This window comes from Belonocnema kinseyi, chromosome 1 (assembly GCF_010883055.1).
Source record: "Belonocnema kinseyi isolate 2016_QV_RU_SX_M_011 chromosome 1, B_treatae_v1, whole genome shotgun sequence".
In the NCBI taxonomy this organism is placed as follows: Eukaryota; Metazoa; Arthropoda; class Insecta; order Hymenoptera; family Cynipidae; genus Belonocnema; species Belonocnema kinseyi.
In genome coordinates, this window is record NC_046657.1 from 111,374,717 (window position 1) to 111,400,579 (window position 25,863).

At 28.9% G+C, this 25,863-nt stretch overlaps 3 protein-coding genes across 5 annotated transcripts; 2 read left to right on the forward strand and 1 right to left on the reverse strand.

The window, feature by feature from the left end:
* The first annotated feature begins 2,895 nt into the window (after positions 1-2,895).
* LOC117175172 (lethal(2)neighbour of tid protein) lies at positions 2,896-13,708 on the forward strand. Of its 3 annotated transcripts, XM_033364784.1 has the most exons (3): positions 2,903-2,939; positions 3,036-3,193; positions 12,102-13,708. In XM_033364784.1, exon 3 carries the CDS (start codon positions 12,121-12,123, stop codon positions 13,399-13,401), a length of 1,281 nt encoding a protein of 426 aa, XP_033220675.1. In that variant the 5' UTR covers positions 2,903-2,939; positions 3,036-3,193; positions 12,102-12,120; the 3' UTR covers positions 13,402-13,708. The 3 variants fall into 3 exon arrangements, with proteins under 3 accessions (XP_033220686.1, XP_033220675.1, XP_033220668.1); XM_033364795.1 differs by lacking the exon at positions 3,036-3,193 and having other exon boundaries at positions 2,896-2,939; XM_033364777.1 differs by having other exon boundaries at positions 2,910-3,193.
* An 8,345-nt stretch (positions 13,709-22,053) lies between these two features.
* LOC117169257 (histone H2B-like) lies at positions 22,054-22,465 on the reverse strand. The gene has a single exon (XM_033355537.1). It carries the CDS (start codon positions 22,424-22,426, stop codon positions 22,055-22,057), a length of 372 nt encoding a protein of 123 aa, XP_033211428.1. The 5' UTR covers positions 22,427-22,465; the 3' UTR covers position 22,054.
* A 274-nt stretch (positions 22,466-22,739) lies between these two features.
* LOC117172918 (histone H2A-like) lies at positions 22,740-23,585 on the forward strand. The gene has a single exon (XM_033361214.1). It carries the CDS (start codon positions 22,755-22,757, stop codon positions 23,127-23,129), a length of 375 nt encoding a protein of 124 aa, XP_033217105.1. The 5' UTR covers positions 22,740-22,754; the 3' UTR covers positions 23,130-23,585.
* The last annotated feature ends 2,278 nt before the right edge of the window (positions 23,586-25,863 follow it).

The window sequence follows — 25,863 nt, forward strand, 5'->3', positions numbered from 1 at the left end:
CCCCCCCCCCCCCAGTTTTTGTCAAATGTCCACGTTTTGAGACCCCCTGAATCCGAAAAACAGGTTTTTACGAATGTGTCTGCCTGTCTGTCTGTGTGTGAACACGATAACTTTTGAAAAAATTAATCTATTAGATTGCCTTTTGGTACACTCGTTTAGTGTCCTAAACTAAAGGTCAAGTTCGTTAGCCATCCATTTTGGATAAAAATTCAAAAAGTGAGCACATTTTTTATATTTTTGAGACCACTCTTTCAAAAATTCAAAAATTCTTTGTACGGTTATTCATAGAATTCAAAAAATTTAACAATTTATCCCAATGACTTTTTTGAAAAATCAAAAATTACTAGAGTTATAGCATTTTCAAAATCGAAAAAAACAAACTAAAATGAATCATTTAAGCCAAACAACGCATGATACGAAAAAAAATCTTGAAAAGAAAAACGTTGCTTTTTGAAAGTCCAACAAGATTATGATAACAACTTTTTCAATTTGGACAAAAAGTTGAAAATTCAAAATTTGATCGTATACAAAATTTTTGAAACCACATTTTTTCAAGATGTAAAAATTCTAAGCATAGTTGTTCATAGTACTTCAAAACTTAAACAATTTATCCTTCTGACTTTTTTTATAAAAAGAAAATGATCAGAGTTAGAGCATTTTCAAAATCAAAAAAAAAAAAAAACTAAAATGAACATTTTAAACCAAACAACGTATGATATGAAAAAAAGTCAGGAGAACAAAAACTTTTCTTTTTGAAAGCCCTACAAGATTATGATAACTTTTTTAATTTGGTCGAAAAGTTGAAAATTTCAAATTTGATCGTACCAAAAATTTTTGAAACCACATTTTTTCAAGATGTAAAAATTCTAAGCATAGTTGTTCATAGTACTTCAAAACTTAAACAATTTATCCTTCTGACTTTTTTTTATAAAAAGAAAATGATCAGAGTTAGAGCATTTTCAAAATAAAAAAAAAAACTAAAATGAACATTTTAAACCAAACAACGTATGATATGAAAAAAAGTCAGGAAAAGAAAAACTTTGCTTTTTGAAAGCCCTACAGGACTATGATAACAACTTTTTTAATTTGGTCGAGAAGTTGAACACACCAAATTTAATCGTACCAAAAATAATGAAAAATCCAAAAATTCCATTTTTTGGTCAAACTATGCAAGATACGAAAAAAATGAAAAACCTTAAATTGCACGCCCTGGAAAGAACTGCAGATTTATAGTGAATCACTTTTCGATATAAGCTACGAAAAAAAATGAGACAAAACTTGTTCATCCAAAAAGAGCTATATTTTTTTATAGGAAAGTTAGTTTTGGCTTTAGTCGTAAAAAATAACATTCTAAAAAAAATATTAAATTTGTTTGAAAAAACGACACAAGGTATGAACTTAAATTACCAGACAAAGTTGTTCGCCTAAAAAGATCGATAAATTTATTATTCATTTTTTTCAATAGGACGAGTAGATTTTCTTTTAATCGTAAAACATAAGATTAAAAATTTAAAAATTAGCTTTTTGGAAAAAGCACAGAAAAGATGAAAGAGGACGTAGGCGAGCGAAGCGAGCCGCGCGCGTAGCGTGCGATAAGAATGTGCGCGCGTAGCAGGCAGATTTTTATTTTTTATTATTATATCATTATATCAAAATGTAAGACATTTAAATTTAAATAAATTAAAATTGTTTTATAATATTGTCTTAAAAGTAATTTTCCAAAATAAGAAATCAGGACTCTTAGAAAAAAAATGTTTTCTCTTGAAACCATTTTTCAATAATTATTGAAGAACTTCTATCTTTTATGTTCAAAATCTGTAAAAATCTACGTTTTGATTCATATTTAAAAAAATATTTTAATGTTTTGAATTATGTTTAAATATTTTCAAAACATTTAAAATTGAAACATTTAAAGTTGAAATTTAGAACCCTAAAATTCGAATTATTCCAGATTTCATGGATTTCTATTTAAACAAATTTAGTTTCGAATTGTTTAGTTTTGAATATGTGATTTAAAATAGAATGGGTTAAAATTTGAGTATTTTTAAGCAACACTAAATGTTCAACAAACATGATAATCTTAAGCCTTTTAATCTTAATTTTTTGTTTAAATTTAAGTTTCAAGTTTTCAATATTTTGACAATTTGTAAATGAAAAATAATTCAATTTTCAATATATAATTTTTTATCATTCTTATTAACTCATAATTTTACAAATTAAACTGTCCTGCGAGTAATAAAAATTGATTTCTAATTGATTTTGCAAGACAATTCTGTATCTCTACAAAACTAAACACTTCACAGATTTTAACAATAAAAAATTAACTGTCTCAATTTAAAAGCCTTAGTTGTTCATCAAATGTAAACGTTTTATTGAAACTCTATAAAATATTTTTAATTTAAAAATAACTTCAAATTAAAAGATTCATAATTAAACGCTTTCATTCAGTTTATAATCCCATTCAAATATTTTTTGAGTCTAAAATATTACATTTTTAACCCACTCAACTTGAAGTTATGTCATTTAAAAAATTAATATTTAGCAATATTTAAAAGTTTATTTAAAATGAGAAATTTGAAATCAAATATTCAAGAGTTAACAATTCGAAACTTAATTATGTGAAATAGAAAGCCTTGAAATTTCGAATCTTTAAAATTTCAGGGAGCTTTATTTAAACTTTGAACATTGAAATTTCAATTTAATTCAAAAGATTTAGAAATAATTAATAAAAATATGAAAATATTTTTAAAACTATCAAGAAGACTTTAGGGCAATTATTTAGTTTAGCGATTTTGCAAATAAATCTGAAGATAAATTTAAATAACTTAAAAATGTTTCTCCAGAAAAAAATCTCGAAATCTATCGAAATATCTCGAAATTCTGTCATAAAAAAATTCCCTGCAAGAAATATCGTGATCCAAAAATATGTAAACCATTAGGTAAACGTTATCGAAATATCTGTAAAATTTGTAATATCCTAAATCTTAGTCTGTTTTATTGGTAAAATAAATGTTTTAAAATTGCTGGTTAAACAGATATGAGGTTGGAGCAGGAGTGGTTATAGCAGCTATTACTATAACCTCAATGTGCCTGCATATCGCCGAATCCCGGGTTTACTTTTATATTAAATTTTTGGAGATAAATTGAAAGTTTTGAAAGTGGATTCGTGTTTTAACGTGAAAAATTTTATAAGGTGGGTAACGAACCATAACTTTAATTATTTATTTGCAAGTGTGAATTTTAATTGTGAAACTTGTGTACGTTTCGGCAAAGATATATTTTACTTTATATCTTTGGTTTAGGTAAACTACTTTCCATCTACTTTCTCAAGGATAAACCTTAGTGTGAATTATAAATCAATTTTTTTTGTAGCTCACAATTTTGTGGTGAGTAACGTGAAAGACATAATATATTTGGTAACGTAATGGATCATAACCTCAATTATTTATATGCAAGTGTGCACAGGCGTATCTTCGATAATGCGGGCTCCAGATATTTTTTTACATAGTTTTTTGGCCCCGTGAAACCCGAAAAACAGGTTTTTGCGAATATATTTCTGTGTATGTTTGTATATTTTTAGTTATTTTTATTTTACCAGTTACAGTAAATTTGGTAATTTCCGTTAAAACTCGAAAATTCAAATTTTAATCGTACAAAAAAATTAAGAAAAATCAAAATTCCATTTTGCGATTAAACTATGCAAGATACCAAAAATGCTGAAAAACAATTATTTTGAATCCAAAAGCTATTTAGAAATTTATTTTCAATCACTTTTAAATGAGACCCGTAGTTTTTGTTTTATTTGTAAAAAAAAAAACATAAAAAAAAAATTTAATTCAATTTTTGGGCAAACGACACAAGATACGAGAGAAAGAATCAATAAAATTAACAATAAAAAATTAAATTTTTGTAAAAAACGGCGCAAGGTACGACAACAATTAATAAACAATAGTTGTATACCCATAAACCAGGAAATGACCGGGAATTTATTTTTTAACCGGGAATTTGACTAATTTTCAGAAGAAAAATTTTTCCAAATTCTATTTCAACCGTTTTTAAAGTAATTAGAGAATTTGCTATCATTCTGTTTACAATTCGTGATTCAAAAATATTCTACTTTAAAAAGTACTTATTTTTATTTTTAAGCGTCTATTTTTAATTTAAAGAATTTTAAAGTGCAGTCTTGAAGACTTACACAATTAAAAATTAAAAGCGTTTGAAGTTAAATTTTTTTAATAAAAACCATTATTATTTTATCTGCTGTAAATATAAATAAATTAATAAATATTTTTTTAATGGATCTGCACTTTAAGTATTAAAAACTGAACAATAATTTTTTTGATAAAACGATTCTAAATTCGTTCAAAGTTTGAGAATTTCAAGACTTTTACTGTTTCAATTCGAAAGACTTGGTCATTAAAAAATGTAAAGGTGCGATTAAAACTTTAGCAACTATTTTCAACTTAAAAATAACTCAATTATAAGGTATTCGTAATTAAAGGCTTTCATTCAATTAAAAAATATTGTTTTAGTCCAAAATATTCAATTTTTTACCCATTCAATAAAAAAAATTTTAATCAAGAAAATTAATAATTATTTAATATTTGGAAATATTTAACTGTTCATTTTAGATGAGTAAATTGGAGCGAAATATTTAAAAGTAAACAATTTGAAACTGAATCATTAACGTTACAGTTTTTATGGTTCTATTTAACATATATTAAAATAAATAGAATTTTCCCTTCAATTTTGGGAATCTCATAAACTCTTTTAAAATATTCTGTTAAAATAATTTTTCAAAATTAAAATTCATGTTCAATTTTCCTAGGAATATCAACACAATGTTTTTATTCTTTTAAAGCCTTTCACAATGCTTAAAAAGCTTCTCTATTTTTTCTTTGAAATCTGCAAAAATCTACATTTTGTTTTAAATTAGGTTGTGGATATTTGTACCGAAATTTTGGTACGAATAGTCGAATTTTGTCGGTACACACACTTCGTTTACATTATTTGATATCATTTTAAGTTCTAAATTAATTTTGAATCTTTTTAAAAATTCTAAATATCTCTTAAAATCACTCAAATTTTTTCTACAAATAATAAGCTTTCAGTTCTCAAAAAATTTCAAAAATAATTCTAATTTTGAAACAATTTATAACAACTTCTAGATTTCTCAAGATTTTGAAATAAAATTTTGAAGCTTTTCAAGGATACTTAAACTATTTAAAATACAAATCATGTACCTTCTAGTTTAAGAACTGTTAAGTTGAAATATATTTTTATTTTTAATGTTTCTAGCCTAAAAAAACTTAATATAATTTTGAAATTTTTGTAAACTCATTGATTGATTCTTTCATTTAGAGAATTGAAAATGTAAACGTCGATTTAAATTTTCGGAACCAAATATAAATTTTTTAACTCTATAATTTATGAGTGTTAGGAATTCTGAATACAACATTTTTGAATTGAAGAACTTTTCGACTTGTAATCCAATTTTATTTTTGGTTAACAGAAAGAATGTATCATGTTTTATTATTTAGAATCGAAAATTACAGCTAAACTTATTTTAAATTTGTGAAAAATGAAATTATATGATTTTTCTTGTAAGTGATTAACATGAATGTATATGAAATTTAATATACGCGCTCTTAATGGCGATTTCATGTACTTCATATATTAATTTTAACGCACATGGGTATATTAAATTTAATATTATTTTTAACAGTGTACAATAAAAAGACTTGCAAATTATCCGACAATACCGTTTTTAATTTCAATGAAAATCAAAAAAGTGATATGCTGTTAAACATTTAAAAATTTTTTTAAAATGCCGGAAAAATGTTTCTTTGATTATGATAATGATAATATATTTTTTAAATACTGCATCAAATTATGAAAAGCTAAGTGTATTAAAAAAATTTTAAATACTTCATTTTCGAAATAAAAAATGTGGAGGAAAAAGTATCTGTTCACACTTGCCACATCTAGCGGCCATATTGATGATCTCTAAACTGAACACCGTCGCTACTCTGAATTACTTCCGTCAATCCGTCCAACCAATCAGATTTCCCCCCAAAAATAGACTTTTTAAACCTAAAAAAATTCAAACTTATTCAAAAAAAAAAAGTTTCCTTTCTAATTACATTCATTTTTAGTGTCCTTTTAATTAAACTGCCAAAAAAGTATTTAAAAATATGCAACAACCCCATTTCTGTTTTTAATTTTTGTTTTAATTTTTAGTAAGTTTAAAGCATTATTTTTAGTATATTTTAACAAGAATTACAAATCATCATGTTTGGAATAAAAATGTGGGTAAATAATAATAATTGGTAAATAACATATTAATATATGCATTTAAACAGAAAAATATTTTTAGAATCAATTTAAAAATAATACAATTTAAAACAGATAAGTTTTTCAATAATTCAGAAGAATTTGTATTCCTGTCAATATGCGATTTTTCCTTCGTCTAAAAATTCCCCAACAACAGAAAAAGGGCAAATCCTATTCCTCTCAATCGACTTATTGTAGTAAAAATTAATGCAAGGATTTAGTTAATTTATTTTTTCATTATTAAATCGTTTTATAACTTATAAATTCGGAAAAAATATTCAAACCTATATTTATTTATATTTTAATAATTTATTTAAACGTGTTCAAAATGCATTAGAGAAATCTATTCAAATGTTTGAATTAAAATAATGTGAACTCTAGAGATGCAGACTTGAATTGATTAGAATTAAAACTCCATAACATATTCCACATGAAGGAATTAAAAAAATTTATTACACATATTTTGTAAACTTTTGTTAAATTTTGATGCATAAATAACAATTGAACACTTATTATTTGTGGAAAAAGTTTGAGTATATTTAAGAAATATTTAGAAATGTTGAAAAGATTCAAGATTAGTTTAGAACATTTAAAATTGTTTCAAATAATTTAATGAAGTGTTTGTACCGACAAAATTCGGCCAATCGTACAGAAATTTCGGTGGAAATAGCCACAGCATAATTTTAAACAACATATAAATTTTTGCATATTTCAAACAAAAAAATTTTAAGGTTTTTAAGCAGGGCTTCAAAAGAATAAAAACACTTTCTTCAGATTCGTAAAAAATTTAAAATGATTTTTCATTTTAAAAAATTATTTTTTAAAAATATTTTAAAATATTTTAAAAGATTTCCAAAATTGTCGAAAAAGAATCTGGAAGATTTGAATGATTTTTTTTTAATTTGCAGAATTTTCTAAAAATCGTAGGAAAAATTCGATTCATTTTAAAAGATATTTAGAAGTTCGGAAAAAGTTTCAAAAATATTTTTAAATTTGAAAAATGTAAAACCAACTTCTAGATTTCTCAAGATTTAATAAATATGATATAATAAATATGACTATTATATCTATATATGACAAACAAGGAATATGATAAATCCTTAAATATTGTTTTCTATTACAATGAAATAACCAACTCTTAAATGTGATCTTTTTTAATATTAGACTTTGTAATGATGCTAAAGTATTTTAACATTTGTATGTCATTCTTAAAGAAAGACCATTAACGAATATTTTTTTACCTTTGGTAACACTTAAATTAATGGAAAATTATTTTTCGAAGTGTTATAATAAATCAATGTTGAAATTAAATTCTGAGAATTGAGAACAAGAAAATAAGTACTATTATCTTGTTTTCAAATGTATGGAAATATAATTTTCATAAGATTCTTGAGATAATTTAGAAGTTTACAAATATTTCAAAGGTATCAGAAAAGAATCTAGATTTTTAAGAATTTTAAGAAAATTTGTTTATTTTCTTGAAAACTTTCAAAATTATTTTTATTTCTATTAAATATTTCTTGCATTTACCCGATTTTTGTTCGTTTTTATTTTTCAATCTTACCAAATTGAAACATTTTGCTGTAAAGTCTTCTAAACTATTTTTAGAAATTTTAGAAAATCGTTTCTTATGTTTAAAACCCTTTTTCACTTTTCTCTTATACTTAATTGTTCAAAATAAAAAAATTATTTAAAACTTTCACACGAATGCAAGGAAATTTTTTTTTCTAAGCCTTCTAATTTCTAAAAATTATTCAAATGTTTTCTGCATTTTTTAATTTATTCTGCAAAATTTAAAAAATTGCCCTAAAATCTTGAGCTTCTTCTTTGACCATTTTTGAAATCTTCTACAATCTTTTTAAATAATCTCTTCAAATTTATTTTTCGAAATAAAAAAATTATTTAAATTTTTCCTAGGAAACTGAAAAAACATCTTTAATTTTCGTGAAAGTTTACAAAATTGAAAAAAAAACGTTAAAAGTTTTTATTATTTTTGAATCTTTTCAAAACTTTTGAATGTCTCTCAAACTTACCCAATTTTTTTCTAAAATTATGTAATATGACAAAATTCCAAAATTTTTGATTTAAAATCTTTCAAACCCTTTTTAAAATGCAAAAATCTCCCATGAGTTTCAAGAATTTTTTTTCACACCATGACAAAATTCAGTTTACATAAAAAATTGGTAAATCTTGAAAAATTACAAAAAAAAACTTTTTTCTTCGGGATCTTCGAGTATTTTCATACCGGAGCGATAATTAATGGAAATGATTCGAAAAAAAAGAAAAACACTATTAGAAAAATCCACAACAGTAAAAACAACTAGAACAAAGTTACTACTAACGCCGCTCCATGGCCGTTTTCAGCACATGGGCCATTTTTAACGTCCTACCAGATCGAGCTTCAAATTGACCCCCACCATACCTACCGCTTGGGAGCCGCAAAACAAAAGATGCATGATTACCACTGTTAGTTCGTGTGTAAGCCGAAAATGCATGACTCGAACTTCGGTTTTCTCAGGTATTCTGCTGCACCATGATTGCCGGTCTGAAGGCTTCGGAAAACTTCGGTTGTTTTCTATTTATATCTCGATCCACATTTGAAAGAAATTGGCGATTTTTATGTTTCACGTTATTCTTAATTTCATGCATGAGTCGATTTTGAGGTTATGTTTTTCAGGTGTATATAATATGTATATTATTACTATTATATATATTATTGATGTTAATATCATAATTGTAAAATATTATAATAATATTAATGACTAGTTGACTATCTTTTAACAGAAATAGTTCAACTTTCAACTAAAGCCATTAGTTTTCGTAAAAAAAATAATAAATTTTGATTAAAACACATTAATTTTTAAAAAAAGTTAAAATTGTTTTCAACAAAATATTTAAATTTTTGAACAAAAATTTTAATTTTAATCTAAAAGGCTGAATTGTATACTAAAAAAAGGCATATTTAATAAAACACATGAAGTTTGCAAAAAAGAAATTTTATTTCCACCAAAAATAATTTTCTATACAAAAAATTAATGTTAACAAAAATTAGTTTCTAACCAAAAACAAATAGAATTTTCTACAAAATAGTTACATTTTCAGAAAACAATTTGTTTAAACTAAATTGATTAATCATCAACCAAAAAAAAACTAAATTTTTAACAAAGTAGTTCCACTTTCAACTAGAAAAGATGAAAAAAAATCGTTAAAATTTTTGGAAATAGCTTCAAATTACTGAAATTAATTGAAAATTCCTTGGAATGTTTTCAAACATCCTAAAATATTTAAAACCCTTTAAAATCTCTTGAAATTTTTCCAATCTCTTCAAAATCCGTTGCAATTTTAAAAATACCCTAAAATATTTCAAATACTTGAAAATCTCATTCTAAATTATTTAAATGTATTTCGAAACCTTTAAAATCTGTTAAAACACCTTAACACCTTTTAAAGATTTCTAAAGTACTTTGGAATTCTTTAAAATAACCCTCCTACAATTTTTTTAATTCTTTGAAATTCCTTTAAATTAGAAAAATAAATTGAAAATTCCTTGACATCTTTTAAAACGTCCTTAAATATTTAAAATACTTACAAATCTTTTAAAGTCTCTTGAAACTTTTTAAAGCTCTTGAAAATTATTTGAAATTTAAAAAATACCCTGAAATATTTCAAATCCTTCAAAATTTCATACAAAATCATTGAAATCAATTCAAATTCCTTGGAATCTTCTAAAATTCTCTCCAATTTTTTGAAATACCTAGAAAATCTTTCAAAGATTTCTAAAGTACTTTGGTATTTTTTAAAATAACCCTCCTAAAATTTTTTTAATTCTTTGAAATTCCTTTAAATTATAAAAATAAATTGAAAATCCCTTTACATCTTTTAAAACATCCTTAAATATTTAAAATCCTTACAAATCTTTTGAAGTGTCTTGAAATTTTTAAAGCTCTTGAAAATATCTTGAAATTTTCAAATTACCCTGAAATATTCTAAACCCTTTAAAATCTCATATTAAACTGTAATCAATTGAAAATTCCTTGGAATCTTTTAACATTCTCTCAAATTTGTTTAATCCTTCAAAATCTTTTGAAATACCTAGAACTTTTTTTTTAAGATTTCTAAAGTACTTTGGAATTTTTTAAATAACTCTCCTACATTTTTTTTAATTTTTTGAGATTCCTTTAAATTATAAAAATAAATTGAAAATTCCTTGACATCTTTTAAAACATCCTCAAATATTAAAAATCTTTAGAAGTCTCTTGAAATTTGTAAAGCTCTTTAAAATATCTCGAATTTTTAAAAATACCCTGAAATATTTCAAATCCTTTAAAATATTATACTAAATTAATGAAATCAATTCAAATTCCTTGGAATCTTTTAAAAATCTCTCCAATTTTTCGAATCCTTCAAAATCTTTTGAAATACCTAGAACTTTTTTTTATGAATTCTAAAGTACTTTGGAATTTTTAAAATAACCCTTCTAAAATTGTTCAAAGTTATCACAATTTCAATCTGAAACTTAATAAAATTTCAAGAAATTTCAAAAGATTTGAAATATTTGCGGATGTTTTGAAAGATGTGATGGAACTTTTAATTTATTTGTATAATTTGAAGGAATTTCAAAGAATTAAAAAAATTGTAGAAGGTTTATTTTAAAAAATTCCAAAGTACGTTAGAAATCTTAAAAAGAAGTTCTAGGTATTTCAAAAGATTTTAAGAGATGGGGAAAATTGATTAAAGAAATTTAATGAGATTTTAAAAGATTTGAAATATTTCAGGGTATTTTTAAAATTTCAAGATATTTCAAAAGATTTTTAAGGATTTTAAATATTTGAGGATGTTTTAAAAAATGCCAAAGAATGTTCAATTGATTACAGTAATTTAAGATGATATTTTAAAGGATTTGATGTATTTTAGGATATTTTAATAGATTTCAAGGAATTTTCAATTGATTTCAATGGTAGAAAATTAATCTTTTTTGTCGAAAATTTAACTATTGTTAAACATTAATTTTTTGTGTAGAAAATAAGTCGTGGTGGAAAATAAATTTCTTTAGTCAAAAACTCATGTATTTTATTTAAAAAGCCTTTTTTAGTATTTCAGCTTTTTTGATGAAAATTTAACTTTTTGTTTAAAAATTGTACCATTATGTTCAAAACAATAAAAAAATTTGTTGTTTTTCATTTTCGTATTTTATGCAAAATTTATCTTTTTTTTGTAGACTACTAATTGTTTAAATTGAAAGTTGAACTATTTCTATTAAAAATTAGTCAACTATTCATGAATATTCACATAATATTTTATAATCATAATATTATTCTCAATAATATATATATAATAATAATAATATCCATATTATATACACCTGAAAAACATAACCTCAAAATCGACGCATGCGTGAAATTAAGAATGACGCGAAACATAAAAATCGCCAATTTCTTCAACTTCTTTCAAATGGGGATCGAGATATAAATAGAAAACAACCGAAGTTTTCCGAAGCCTTCAGACCGGCAATCATGGTGCAGCAGGATACCTGAGAACACCGAAGTTCGAGTCGTGCATTTTCGGCTTACACACGAACTAACAGTGGTAATCATGCATCCTCTGTTTTGCGGCTCCCAAACGGTAGGTATGGTGGGGGTAAATCTGTAGATCGATCTGGCAGCTTTACTGACAGGAGGCTGTATATTATCTCTCGATCGACGTGGCATTATTATCGCACCATATCCGGTAATTTAAAAATTATTATTCGGAAATTTCGTTTTTTACAGTGCGCGCAGAAATTCCAAAATGGCGCCACGCCGAGAACACCGTTCTACCAAAAAAACCTGGCTGAAAAAAGTTCCCACACTGAACGAAATTATTTCTCTTGCCACCGATCCTCGGAAACTTGCAATTCCGGCAGGTATTTTCATCATCTTCGAGGTAATCCTCAATATTTTCGTGATCGAAAAAGTGCCCTACACCGAAATCGACTGGAAAGCTTACATGCAGGAAGTTGAAGGATTTTTGAACGGCACTTGGGATTACTCGAAATTAAAAGGAGAGACAGGACCTCTCGTTTATCCTGCAGGATTTGTATATATTTTTTCAATTTTATACTACGTAACCTCCCTCGGGAAAAATGTCAAACTAGCACAATATTTTTTCGCAACCCTCTACGTCACTCTTTTAATTCTAGTCTTTCGAATTTACTCAAAAACGAAAAAAGTACCACCTTACGCCTTAATTTTAATCTGCTGCACTTCCTACAGAATTCACTCGATTTTTGTATTAAGACTCTTCAACGATCCGCTGGCGATTGTCTTATTTTTCGCGAGTCTGAATGCATTCTTGGAGGAAAAATGGTACTGGGGAAGTATTTTCTACAGTTTAGCTGTCTCTGTGAAAATGAATATTTTACTCTTCGCGCCAGCTTTGCTCCTTGCGTATTTAGTCAATTTAGGATTAACGAAAACTGCGATACAATTATTTATTTGCGGAGCAATCCAATTAATATTGGGTTTGCCATTTTTGATTGTAAATCCCGTGGCTTATCTCAAAGGGGCTTTCGATTTGGGAAGAATTTTCGAACATCAATGGACCGTCAATTGGCGATTTTTACCCGAAGATTTGTTCGTTGATAAATATTTTCATATTGCACTTTTGGTTCTTCATTTGCTAACACTGGCAATTTTCACACCTGGATGGATCACTTATCTGAAATCTTATTCAAAATTGAAAGCTATCGAGAGGGAAATTGAACCTCAGCTTCGCAAAAAGGAGAAATTTGATACTTCTGCGATGTCTCAGCTGTTTATTTTGCCACTGTTTACGGCAAATTTGATTGGAATTACTTTTAGCAGATCGTTGCATTATCAATTTTATGTTTGGTATTATCACACACTGCCGTATTTGGCCTGGTCTGCGAATTATTCAACAGTGACGAGATTTGTCATTTTAGGAATTATTGAATTGTGCTGGAATACTTATCCTAGTACAATTTACAGCAGTGCGGGACTACACTTGTGTCATATTTTTTTGCTTTTTAATTTGTACAGAAACACTGCGAGAGGCGAAAAAAGGGCGTGAATATTTATTGGTGTGGTTTTTGTAAATAGGAAATAGAATTGAGTTTAAGACTACTGTGAAGAAAAAGACATATATCTTTTATAAAGATTTTTTGGATTGTTAATGTTTATAGATTCGTCTACAGTAAAATAATATTAAAAATAATATACCTCTACAATAAAATGAGATTCAAGTGACATTGGGATTTATTTTTCCAACGAAATGAACGACTTTACTGAAGAACAAGGAAATATTTTCATTTTATTTCAGAAACAGTTTGAATTGGACCAAAAAGTACAATTTCAAACGAAATATTTGAGTCCTCAAACAAAACAAATTTATTTTCAACCAAATTCATCAATTTTATATAAAAAAGGTTATATTTTTAACTTAATAATTGAATTGTTTAACTAAACAAGTACATTTTTAACCAAAATTAAGAAGTTCAATTTTCATTGAAGACAATTAATTTTCAATAAAAAAAAATAATAATTTTCTACAAAATAGTTGAATTTTTAATCCGAGAATAAGAGTTTTGAAAAAAGTCATTTTGCAACCAATTAGTGGATCTTTTAACAAATTGGTTCCATTTTAAGTTAATAAATTTAATTTTTAACAGAAAAAAACGAATTTTCAACTACTAAAGGCGAATTCTCATCAATTTATGTGAATTTTCAACCAATTATCTAAATTTTAAAATGAAAAAATATACATTTTCAACCAAAAAAGGAGTAGATACATTTTAAGTGCAAAACATTAATTTTCAAAAACAAGAAAAATTGTAAACAAAATATGTACATATTCAATTTAAAACTTAATATTTAACAAACAAAATTCAACTAAAATTCTGAATCTTTAACCTATTAAATACAATTTTTCAACAAAGAATTTTAAATTTTTAACAAAATACATAAATTTTCTATAAAATAGTTGAATTTCAATCCGAGAATAAGAATTTTCAAAAAAGTGATTTTTCAACCAATTAGTTGATCTTTTAACAAAATGGTTCAATTTTAAGTTTAAAAAATTAATTTTTAACAGGCGCAAACGAATTTTCAAGAAAAAATTAATTTTCACCTCCAAAACACGAATTGTCATTAACATACGTGAATGTTCAATTAGTTGAATTTTAATATTAAAAAATATACATTTTCAACCAAAAAAGGAATAGTTACATTTTAAGTTCAAAAAATTAATTGTCAAAAACAAGAAAAAATTTGTAATAAAATATCTATACATACAATGAAATAATTAATTTTTAACAACAAAATTTTTTTTCAACCAAAATTCTGAATCTTTAACCTATTAAAGACAATTTTTCAACAAAAAAGTTTGAATTTTTAACAAAATATATAAATTTTTAACCAGGTGGTTGATTTTCAACTAAATATTACTTTTATCGAGAAAAGGAGTAGTTAAAAATTTTATTAAATAGAATTCATTCTTTTTTAAAAAACTTATTTTTTTAGAAAACAGATTAATTCTGTAACAACAAATCGAGTTTTCTACCACATTGTTGAATTTTAAATCCGTGAATATAAAGTGGGACGATGGTCGTGGGGGCTAAAGCGTAGGCTTTGGACCCACTCTTTCGGCTTGCGGGTTCGATTCCCGCCTCGCACTCTGGAAGAGTCTCGGTGGCCCATGCGGTGAACACTAGCCTAGCAAGGGAGTTGTTCATCTTCGGAGAGTCGTGGGACCGGTACCTCTAGAGAAAAAGGTTTTCTCTAAGTACTTAAGGCTGTTGCTCTTGGTGGTTCGGAACCCACCTTAAACTGTAGGTCCCCCTTACACCACCAAGTAAGTGTGTGGAGGGTGTGTAAAGGAATAGAGAAGGTGTAAGAAAAATGTAAACCCTTAGGGGGACACATTAGAAGCTTCCACTCAACAAATCCGTGAATATATTTAATATATATATATTTAATAATTTATATAATAATATTAAATAATTTTATATAAAAAACATTAAAAACATTAATTTAATAAAAGCGAATATTTAACCAAAATTCTTAATTTTCAACCCTATTAAAGATACATTTTCAAAAATTAGGCATCAGCATACTAAGTTTTCAACCATGTAGTTGAATTTTTAATTTAGAAATCTAAATTTTTAACCAAAAAAGGAATAGTTATATTTTCAGTTTAAGGGGGAACACCACTGTGAAAGCGTGAAAATTAAATGATTTTCGTGAATTATTTTTTGTAGGTAGAAATAATTATTTAAAGATCCGACAAATAATCATTTATTTAACATGCATTCAGTTATATTGACACAAATTTGTATTTAAAAAAATTAAAAATTGCATTAGTTATATACATGAATGTAATGACGTACTAAAAAATTACCCTTCCTTGTGGCAACGATACAGCAGTACAAAATCATCTAAAAGCAAAAAACCAAAAATTTTATTAATCTGTTCAACAATCGCTATCGTTGTACCTAGCGGTTTTTTTACTTTTATTTTTTTGGGAAAATGGCGCCGGTTTGAAAAATTAGTTAATTTTCTGACACCTTTTTTTTTAGGGCTTGAAAAAATCGATGCCACCGTGTTAAAAAAAGTCGTTTTGAGAAAAACGCGTAAAGTTTTCATTGCATGTGAGATAGCGCTAGTTGAAATATGTTAGCTCGATTGTCGGCGGTTTTTATGCGATTATTATCTTGTTGTACACAGTAGTCATGGAGTATAACTTCGTCAATTTTCAAGATTTTAAGTTGAAAATTCGTCTACATATTTCTGAATATATATACTCTAAGAAAATAAAAAAAAATCGATTTTTTGACCAGTCACAGTGGTGTTCCCCCTTAAGAAATTAATTTCCAACAAGAAATTTTGAATTGAAAAATTAATTTTTTTGGTCAAAGGTTCATCACTTTAGTTGATAATTAATTTCTTTGATGAAAAGTCTAACTCTTTTTTTGACAATTCGTTTTATTTTCTTGGTTGAAATTTGAATTTTTAAACCAAAAATGTAAGCATTTTATTTTTGCATGTAGATTTACAACTTTTAGTTAAAAATTCATTTACTTAGTTGAAAATTGAACTATTTACAAATTTTCAAACATAAGTGGACCGTTAATTGTAGATTCTTATGGGAGGATTTATTCGTTGATAAATATTTTCTTACTGAAAATAGGAATCATTTAATAAAATCATTTACTAACACTGTCATTTTTCACACCTGGATGGATTACTTATCTGAAATCTTGTTCAAAATTGAAATCTGTCGTATTTGGCCTGGTCTACGAATTTTTCGACTTTTTAGGAATTTTAGGAAAAAATTTTAGGAATGATTGAATTTTGCTGGAATACTTATCCTAGAACAATTTACAGTAGTGCGGGATTACACTTGTGTCATCTTTTTTTGCTTTTTAATTTGTATAGAAATACTGCGAGAGGTGGAAAAAGGGCGTGTGAGCATTTATTTTGTGTGGATTTTGTAAATAAGAAATAGAATTGAGTTTAAGACTGCCGTGAAGAAAAAGACATGTATCTTTTATAAAGATTTTTTGGATTGTTAATGTTTATAGATTTGTCTACAATAAATTAAGATTCAAGTCATACTGGATTTTATTTTTTCATTGAAATCAAGGAATTTCCTGAAAAACAAGAAAAGCTTTTCATTTCATAATAAAAACAGTTTGACGTTTGAACAAAAACGTGAATTTTCAACAAATCAATTGAGTTTTGAACAAATTAGTTGAATTTTAAATTTTTAGTTAAAAAATTAATCTTGAAAAAATTAAAAAAACAACAAATTTTCAACTAAAATGATGAACCTTCAACCTATTGAAAATGAATGTTCAACAAAGAAGCTTGAATTTTGAACCAAAAAAGTTAATTTTTAACTACAAAAGACCAATTCTCATTAGCATAATAAATTTTCAAACAAATAGTTGAATGTTCAACTAATAATGATACATTTTCTACCGAAAAAGATTACATTTTAAACTAAATAGTTGAATTTTGAACTAAAATTAATTTTCAACAAAAAATGGAGTAAATAAATTTTCATTAAATAGAATTAATTAAAAAAATCGTATTTTCTACAAAACAGTGCAATTATATAAGAGCAAGTTAATGTTGTATTCTGAATCTTCAACTTATTAAGTATAAATCTTCAGCAACGAAGCTTTAATTTTGAACCAAAGAAATATTCAACTACACAAGAGGAATTCTCAACAACATACATACATTTTGAACCAAATAGTTGAATTTTAAATTTAAAACACATAAATTGTCCAACAAAGAAGGAATAGTTATGTTTTCAGTTCAAGAAGTCCACTCACCCCAAACATGAGTGGGATAAGAAAGGAAGAAAGGAAGGATGGGGGACCCCCACATGGGACCCAGCTCATGGTCAAAGTAAAACCATGAGCCCACTCCTCTTTCGTCTCACACTGTTGCCAATATCTCTAGCACGTCGCCATTTCGACGGGTACTTTTGCGAAAAACCTGCACATCGAAAGTACAAGGTCACTCATGTATTTTACATGGACGATCTTAAGATCTATGCTAATAACAAAGAGCAACTACATCTAGCTCTAGGGATTGTCGAACGATATACTAAGGAAATAGGAATGGAATTGTGGTTAGACAAATGCGCCAAGGTTTATTTGAAGAGATGAAAACTTAATGGCATCCCTGAAAACCCTAAGCTCGTCGATAGAAGCGCTATACGATATCTTTGGGCTGGAGAGACTTATACATACCTGGGCGTGCCACAGAGCCGCATTCCGGATGTGAAATCTATAAAGGATACTATCCGACGCAGATACAAACGTCTCATCCGGCAGATTTGGTCTTCCGAACTGTCGGCGAGGAACAAAGTATCTGCAACGAACATGCTTGCCGTCCCGGTAGTACTCTATTCATTTGGAGTAGTTCCATGGACGAAGAACGAGCTCAGATCCCTTGATATCGGGACAAGAAAGGTTATGCACATGAACAAAAGCATGCATCTTAAGTCTTCGGTTTCGCGACTGTACATCTCACGCCGTCAAGGTGGTCGCGGAATATTGAGTCTTGAATGTCTTCACAACAGGATTATTCTGGGTACAGCACATAGAGTCGCAAATGGAAAAGACCCTCTTCTTAAAATGGTCAGGAAGCACGAAGAAGTGGGAAAAGGAGCGTTTCTGTACAAAGCAGCGGAGGAGGCTGCTGAAACACTCGGACTTACCTTCAGTATTAGGGGTGAGCAAAATGCATCAAATCTTATCTATATCGAGTACTCACTCCTTAAAGCCCGGATTAAGAAAGCACAAGAGAACTACTTCCATGAACAGTACTCGATAAGAGGATGTACGGTATCTTCCACAGAATTGTGGAAGATCAGTCAATGTCGTGTGAGTTAACTTTTGATTTCCTTAAATCACCCGGATTGAAGCCTGGCACGGAGGGTTTCATTTTGGCATTTTAAGACAGTGTCATTGCCACCTTAACATTCCGACGCCACATTTTGAGCCAAGACATTCCGAATGACAGCTGCAGGGCGTGCCATGCACACCCCGAGCATTTAGCTCACATACTATCTAGTTGTCCAACACACGCGGGAACGACCTACATTCAAAGGCACAATGCGGCACTAAGAGTACTTTATTACCATCTCTGTCACTCTTACGGCATTAACCTTAATATCGCTCCTCTAAATGCTCCTAGGGAAATCGAGTCAATTGTCGAGAATGAGAAGTGCCGCATATACTGGAACTTTATATTCTTGACAATTGTTTCTGCTGCACACTCGAGGCCTGACATGGTTCTTCTTGACTTCGAGAAGCGAACCATGTTCGTTATCGAATTTTCGGTAACAGCTGGCAAAAACATCATAGCCAAGGAGAATGGAAAGAAGGAGAGGTATAGATACCTTAGAAGAGAGTTGCAACGATTTTACCCGTAATATTTTGTTAAACTAATCGTCCTTACCATCGGCGCTCTTGGAGGTGCTAAGCTTTCACTGATTAATAGCCTGAAAAGCATCTCTGCGTGTCAACAATATGCTAAAACACGTGCGGGAAAAAGGCAGAAGGCGGTCGTCCTTGGATCGCTCCGTGTCTGCAAAAGGTTGGTACCAATCCTTATTTCTAAAAAAATTTTACAATTTTTGGTAGTGTATTTTGCTTATAATAAATTATTAAAGTTTGCAAATCATTACTGTCAGGAATCGTTTCCTCAGACTTTGACAGATAAAAGTCTGATGGGAAGTTTCTCGGACAGACAACTTCCAGGGGCAAAGTTGTTCCTTGATATTTAAGGAATTTAAGGAATTTAAGGAAATTGGCCATTTCAGCTTTGTGAATTTTCATCCCAAGAAAAAATACAGAAACAGACTTACCATCAGCTGGAAGTATTGAAAGTCAAAATTTCTCTTCCCAATAAGCTATATTATTTCCAATATATGAAATACTACTTCATGCTCATAATTAGACGCATACAAAAATTGTTTAAACAATTTATCATTGTTTTCAGAAATTTTCTCTTAGAATAGAGATGGAAAGTTGCGGTTTTTTCAAAAAGTTTTACACTTTACAATTGTTAATAATATTCAATTTCAATAATGCTAGAAAGTTGCGGTTTTATCTGAAATTTTTAACTATTTGTCCAGTTTACAGTTAGAGTGAGGTGGATAAATACTTAATTTTGAAAAATTAACTTTGTAAATAACTTAATATTATTGCTAATGATACCTAACTTGAAATATATGCTTCAAATTTTCTACATGGATCCCAGTGATTATCGGGAGTAGAAGGGGAGGGGGGCTGATAATGAAATATGTGCAATAACAAATTTTTCTATTACGCTTTGTAAAAAACTGTTTATTATAATTCAAAATAAAACTTTCACAATTCATTTACAGACATAGTCTTTTCCACCTACTCCTATATTATATTCCATTCTATGTTTCTGTTTGTTTGAATTAATTTTTTTATTAATTAGAAAAAAGCAAAGAAATGTATTTAAAACAATACAATACTATTTTAAAAATGGTTCTTTTTGAGTTTTTCTTATTTTTTTGTACCTACAAAGTTAAAAAAAAACTTAATATTTAGGAAAACAGCATATTTCTACCATTACTCTATGAAAATATAGTTCTAAACAATAAACAATGATCTAATTAAGAATTTTTCTTAACCTGCAAAAATATAAGAGTTCAGAAAAACCGCAACTCTCTAGCATTATTGAAATTGAATATTATTGACAATAAAAATAAAGTATTTGAACAATTTTTTTTGTTAACAATCATTAAGTATCACTTAAGTTTAATTAGAAAAGTTTCGAAAAAACCGCAACTTTCTATTTGTATTCTAAGAGAAAATTTCTGCAAATAATGATAAATTGTTTGAACAATTTTTGTGAGCATCTTATTATGAGTATGAAGTTGTATTTCAAATATTGGCAAATATTTTCATTAAAAAAACCTAGAAAAAATCGTAATTAGCATCCAAAAATCGCAAAACTTATTTATTCAATTCTAGTTTCGCCAGGACCCTAAAAAACAGATTTATTGTGGTGGCATGTTTAAAATAATACGTTATTCGTCTTCTAAAGCTCATTGTGAAGGGAAATGTTGACTTTCGATACTTCTAGCTGATGGTAACCCAGTGGGCACAAAATTTGGCGACGTCTTTTAGTACATCCTATGTCCATGTCGTTTCGCTGTCTTTACGATGTCGTAAAGACATCGTCAGATCATGCGACTTATTTACGATATCGTAGACACCTTAGCGACATGGACACAGGATGTCGTAAAGTTATCGTAAAGATGACGTAAAGACGTCGCCAAACTTTGTGCCCACTGGGAAGTCTTTTTCTGTATCTTTTCTTGAGATAAAAATTCACAAGGCTGAAATGGCCAATTTTTTCAGTTTATTTGTTTATATATTGTTGCTCAGTGACAAAAAATTAAAAATCCCAAACCAAAATTCTCTTAATAATTTTTATGCTGCAAATATAAAAAAGAAATGTACTTTTAAAACATAATTGGCATCAGAAAGAGTTTTTCTGTTTGGAGAAAAAAAAACGAAATCATTTTGTCGAAAAGAAGCCGAGTTTTCTTTAGTCATTGTGATTTCGGTACAATGAAAATGTCTGGATTTTAACTTTTAGTAAAAAACCATCAGTTTGATTAAAAAAATTTCTTCATAAAAGTTGTGCGCGTTTCCGTAAGACGCTCGAGTTCGAGCGCTAAGGACGTTATGGAATCCACACTCTCAATTCTATGATAATTCCACTTTTTTGTCCATTCCATGACTTTCAGATACTTTATAAAAATAATAATAAAAATAACATACTCAGCATTTCGACCGATATGTGCTTCAATAAATTTGAATGGCTTTAAGAGAACATTCTTAAGATGCATAAGAAAATTTGAAGATTGCTTCCAAAAATTCTCCACGAGAAAATGAGTTCTAAAAAAAAGAGTTGAATATTCAATCAGAAAGATAAATTTTCCACCTAGAAATCGTTTATCACAATGGTAATACTATCTTCACCTTTTTCTTTGAAGTTTTTACTAAATAGAATCAAGTAGTTTTGTTCGCATTAATTTCGAGTTTCCACCTACTACTTTGGTAATTTGACGTGCTGGGAAAAAAGTATGTAACTGTGTCAAGGAAGCAAACCTTCGTTTAAAGACTTGTTGGCCCTGAAAAGGGCCGATTGACGTGAGGAAACAATTATTTTGAACTTGTATATTTGGTCACAGCCTTTGTACCCTCAGAGACTGCGTGCTTGGCGAGTTCACCAGGAAGAATAAGCCTGACAGCAGTCTGGATCTCCCGAGATGTGATGGTGGATCTCTTGTTGTAATGAGCCAAACGGGAAGATTCAGCGGCAATACGTTCGAAGAGATCGTTAACGAAGCTGTTCATGATGCTCATTGCCTTGCTGGAGACTCCAGTATCAGGATGAACCTGTTTCAAGACTTTGTAGATGTAGATAGCGTAGCTTTCCTTCCTCTTACGCTTCTTCTTCTTGTCGGTCTTAGCGACATTTTTCTGGGCTTTACCAGCCTTCTTGACTGCTTTACCACTCGTTTTAGGGGCCATTATCTTCCAGAAACACAGATGCCTGTACTAAACGAAACTTCAGAACGAATTGTCGGTTACTCTCTAACGTCACCTATTTAAAAGCGATACGATAGGGAGAGCGCCTCAATGGAAAAAACTAGAGTGAGGACGAAACCCTGATTGGTGCATCCAGTTGGGAAGAGACAAGAACAGTCTGTTTCTCCCCACTCCGTTCTGCGCTGTTTCGATGCGCCATACCACTCCTCCCACCCCGTCAAAGTGCATAAAACGCGTGTTCTCAAAAATTTTATGTATTACTTCCTCAGACTTTCTTGTGAGTAAATCGTGTGTTTCAAAGAATCTAAAAATGTCTGGTCGTGGAAAAGGTCGTGCAAAGGGTGGCAAGTCAAAGACCCGATCAAGCAGAGCTGGACTTCAGTTTCCCGTTGGTAGACTCCATCGTCTTCTTCGCAAAGGAAATTATGCCGAGAGAATAGGTGCAGGAGCTCCAGTTTACTTGGCAGCTGTCATGGAATATTTAGCCGCTGAAGTTCTGGAATTGGCTGGTAATGCCGCTCGTGACAACAAGAAGTCGAGGATTATCCCTCGTCATTTGCAATTGGCTATTAGAAATGACGAGGAATTGAACAAGCTTCTCTCTGGTGTCACCATTGCTCAAGGTGGAGTTCTGCCTAACATTCAGGTTGTTCTCTTGCCCAAAAAGACTGAAAAGAAGGCTTAAGTTTCAAGCCCACTTACTGCTTTTACAATCGGCCCTTTTCAGGGCCAAAAAATGTTTTAACGTTGGAATGGTATTTAATTCTGATACATGTATGTGGTCCAGCCGTGTTACTGCCATGCTATTTAAGAAGGCAAGTTCTAAAGAAAAAATAAACCTAGGAAAAGGTCTGGTTTTTGAATGATCTATAAATGATAATTATTCACTACTAATCATGATTGTAGCTTCCATTGATTACACTTTTCTTATACGCTTAGTGGGGTCCAATCTAGAATTTACTTTTGTCTTGTTAAAATTTGTTGAGCTGCAACTTTCTAGGTTTCAAAAGTCAACATTACTTGGGCTTGATCGCTAATACGCTCAAACATGAAAAGCATTTTACATAACAGGACGAAGTTAAAAACCTTTCTAAATGCTAAAAATCTTTTTTCATAAAACTTTATAATTATATAATCTTTAGTTGAATGATAATTGAATCGGTTTGATAAGGCAAACATTTTAAATTATTGTTACTTTTGTTACTATGATGTCTCAAATTTGGCTCTATCGCGATATATCGGTACGATCATATTTAACGAAAAGTTGGAAATGGGTAGGGATTTGACCAACATTATTTTTTTTACTAATCATAGTGACCTGTGAAAGGGGTGTTTCTGGCCATTTGAATGTTTAAAAGCATCTAAACGGTGAGATAAATATGATCATTCTGATATCGTGACATACTCATATTTAATACGTAGTGGCTTTTAAATATTGTAATTTTATATCTAATTATCTTGAATAAAAAAAGCACTGAAAAAGACACAATATTCTTTTATACTTTCCCTGGCCTTTTTTAAGAATCGGATAGTTTTTTATTTAAGATTTTCATACTAACACACTTCGTGTCACATATTTGACTACTTGGCTGAAACGCTGTAGTCGAATAGCCGAATGGCCACTCTTGGTTACCTTCATCCGTGCACTAAACGAACGTGAGCAGATGCAGGTATGCAGTCGGCTATTCAGCATGTATTACCCGACTAGCCAGTTAGCCGGTTAATCGACTCAGTACGCTAGTGGACTACGATATGTTTAAACAAATTAAAAACGTTCACAAAATTTAATTTTGTTTTAATATTTTATTTTGGAGTTTTTTTCGAAAAGTTGAAATACTTTCTCGTACTACTTTGTTTTCCAACAGTACTCTTAAATGTTTAAACAATTTTAAATTGTAAAAAAAAAATATTTTTTTGTGCTCATATGTGGTTTTTTTATCAGTAGAAAGGAATATGCTTTATTCATTATTCTATTTATGGAAAATTTGGGGGGATAAAATATTTTTCCTGCCTTTTTTTTGGTTTTATTATTTAAATATTATAATTACAACATTTATTAAAACAAATTATTTTATTGTTAACGTTAACTCATAACCTCCGGATAACACGTTTATTTCACGGCTTGCATGAAAGAAACTATTGTTTAAGCAAATAAAAAATTTTCAAACAATTTTAATTTGTTTACACATTTATGAGTATCCTTCGAAAACAATCTGGGACCTTAAAATATTTTAATTTTTGGAAAAATCGCAAAAATAAAATATTGAAATAAACTCAATTGTTTGAACATCTATGAGTTTCATTTTGTTAGAAAATAAATTTGTGTTTTAAAATATTTTTTTTTTTTTAGTAAAAAATTCATTTTCAGCAAGAAAAAAGAAACTATTTTTCAACTAAAATTATTAAATTTTTGGCTTAAGGGCACGTGATACTTACAGTTTCCCCGGCTTTTTTCCCACAAAAATGGAAATTTTTAAAAACTGAATTCGGAGATGCTATAAAATATCATAACAGACGTCCCCGGATTTTTTTTGAGGGATAATAACAAAAAAATTTGTTGTGCTAAATACAAATTTTATGCATTATTTTGAGGTTACGTCGTTTTTTATCTCTGCCTTTCCGATAATCTGGAAATTATTTATGAAATAAACTTTTTTGATTGCCTGCAAACACGGTTAGTTCCGGGAGATTAGTTACTATATTTATTTGTAAGTCTCAAGTTTTCGGCCAAAAATATTGTGTAGTTTGATTAAAAAAACACAAAAAAGTGTGTGGGGACGTTCGCTATCATTTCCCAGATTTTGAAGGCAAAATATTTCTTATCCTAGGAAAAAAGCCGGGGTAATCTGACACTGAAAAAATCGATACTATTTCCTAAGCGCTATGCAAATTAATCACGTTTTGCTAAATTAAAACTTTTTTGAATTAACCTACAAAAAAAAGTGTTTGGGGACGTCCGTTAGCATGTTCGCTATCATTTCCCAAATTTTTAAGACAAAATAGTTATTATTCTAGAAAAAAAGACAGGGGAACCTAAAACTGGTAAAATCGACCATTTTCTAAGTATCCCATGCCCTTAATGCCATGCGATGAGTGGGTCACGTGACTAGATTATTACCTTACCGACACTTGATGTATTTCCCAACCTATTTTAAAAAATGGCACCAGGTCGAGTTGGACATTTGGGACAATGAATGAAAAGTACTAAGAAAGGTGGGTTTGGTCTTATTATTATTATTATTACACCATTAAGCCATTTCCCTTTCGGGGTAGGCGTGACTCACTCGGCAGGGGAAAGGAGTCTTTGTTTCAGGCGCCATTCACTCTACTGACACTCTTTTTATTAACTATTTGCCCCCATACTTTCCTGTCCTGGCATACTTCTCTAGCTTCTTTTATGTCCATGCATTTTTTCATGC

Coding starts and splice junctions, on each gene's coding strand:
- LOC117175172 (XM_033364795.1), top strand. CDS start 12,121: ATGGCGCCACGCCGAGAACACCGTTCTACCAAAAAAACCTGGCTGAAA.
- LOC117169257 (XM_033355537.1), bottom strand. CDS start 22,426: ATGGCCCCTAAAACGAGTGGTAAAGCAGTCAAGAAGGCTGGTAAAGCC.
- LOC117172918 (XM_033361214.1), top strand. CDS start 22,755: ATGTCTGGTCGTGGAAAAGGTCGTGCAAAGGGTGGCAAGTCAAAGACC.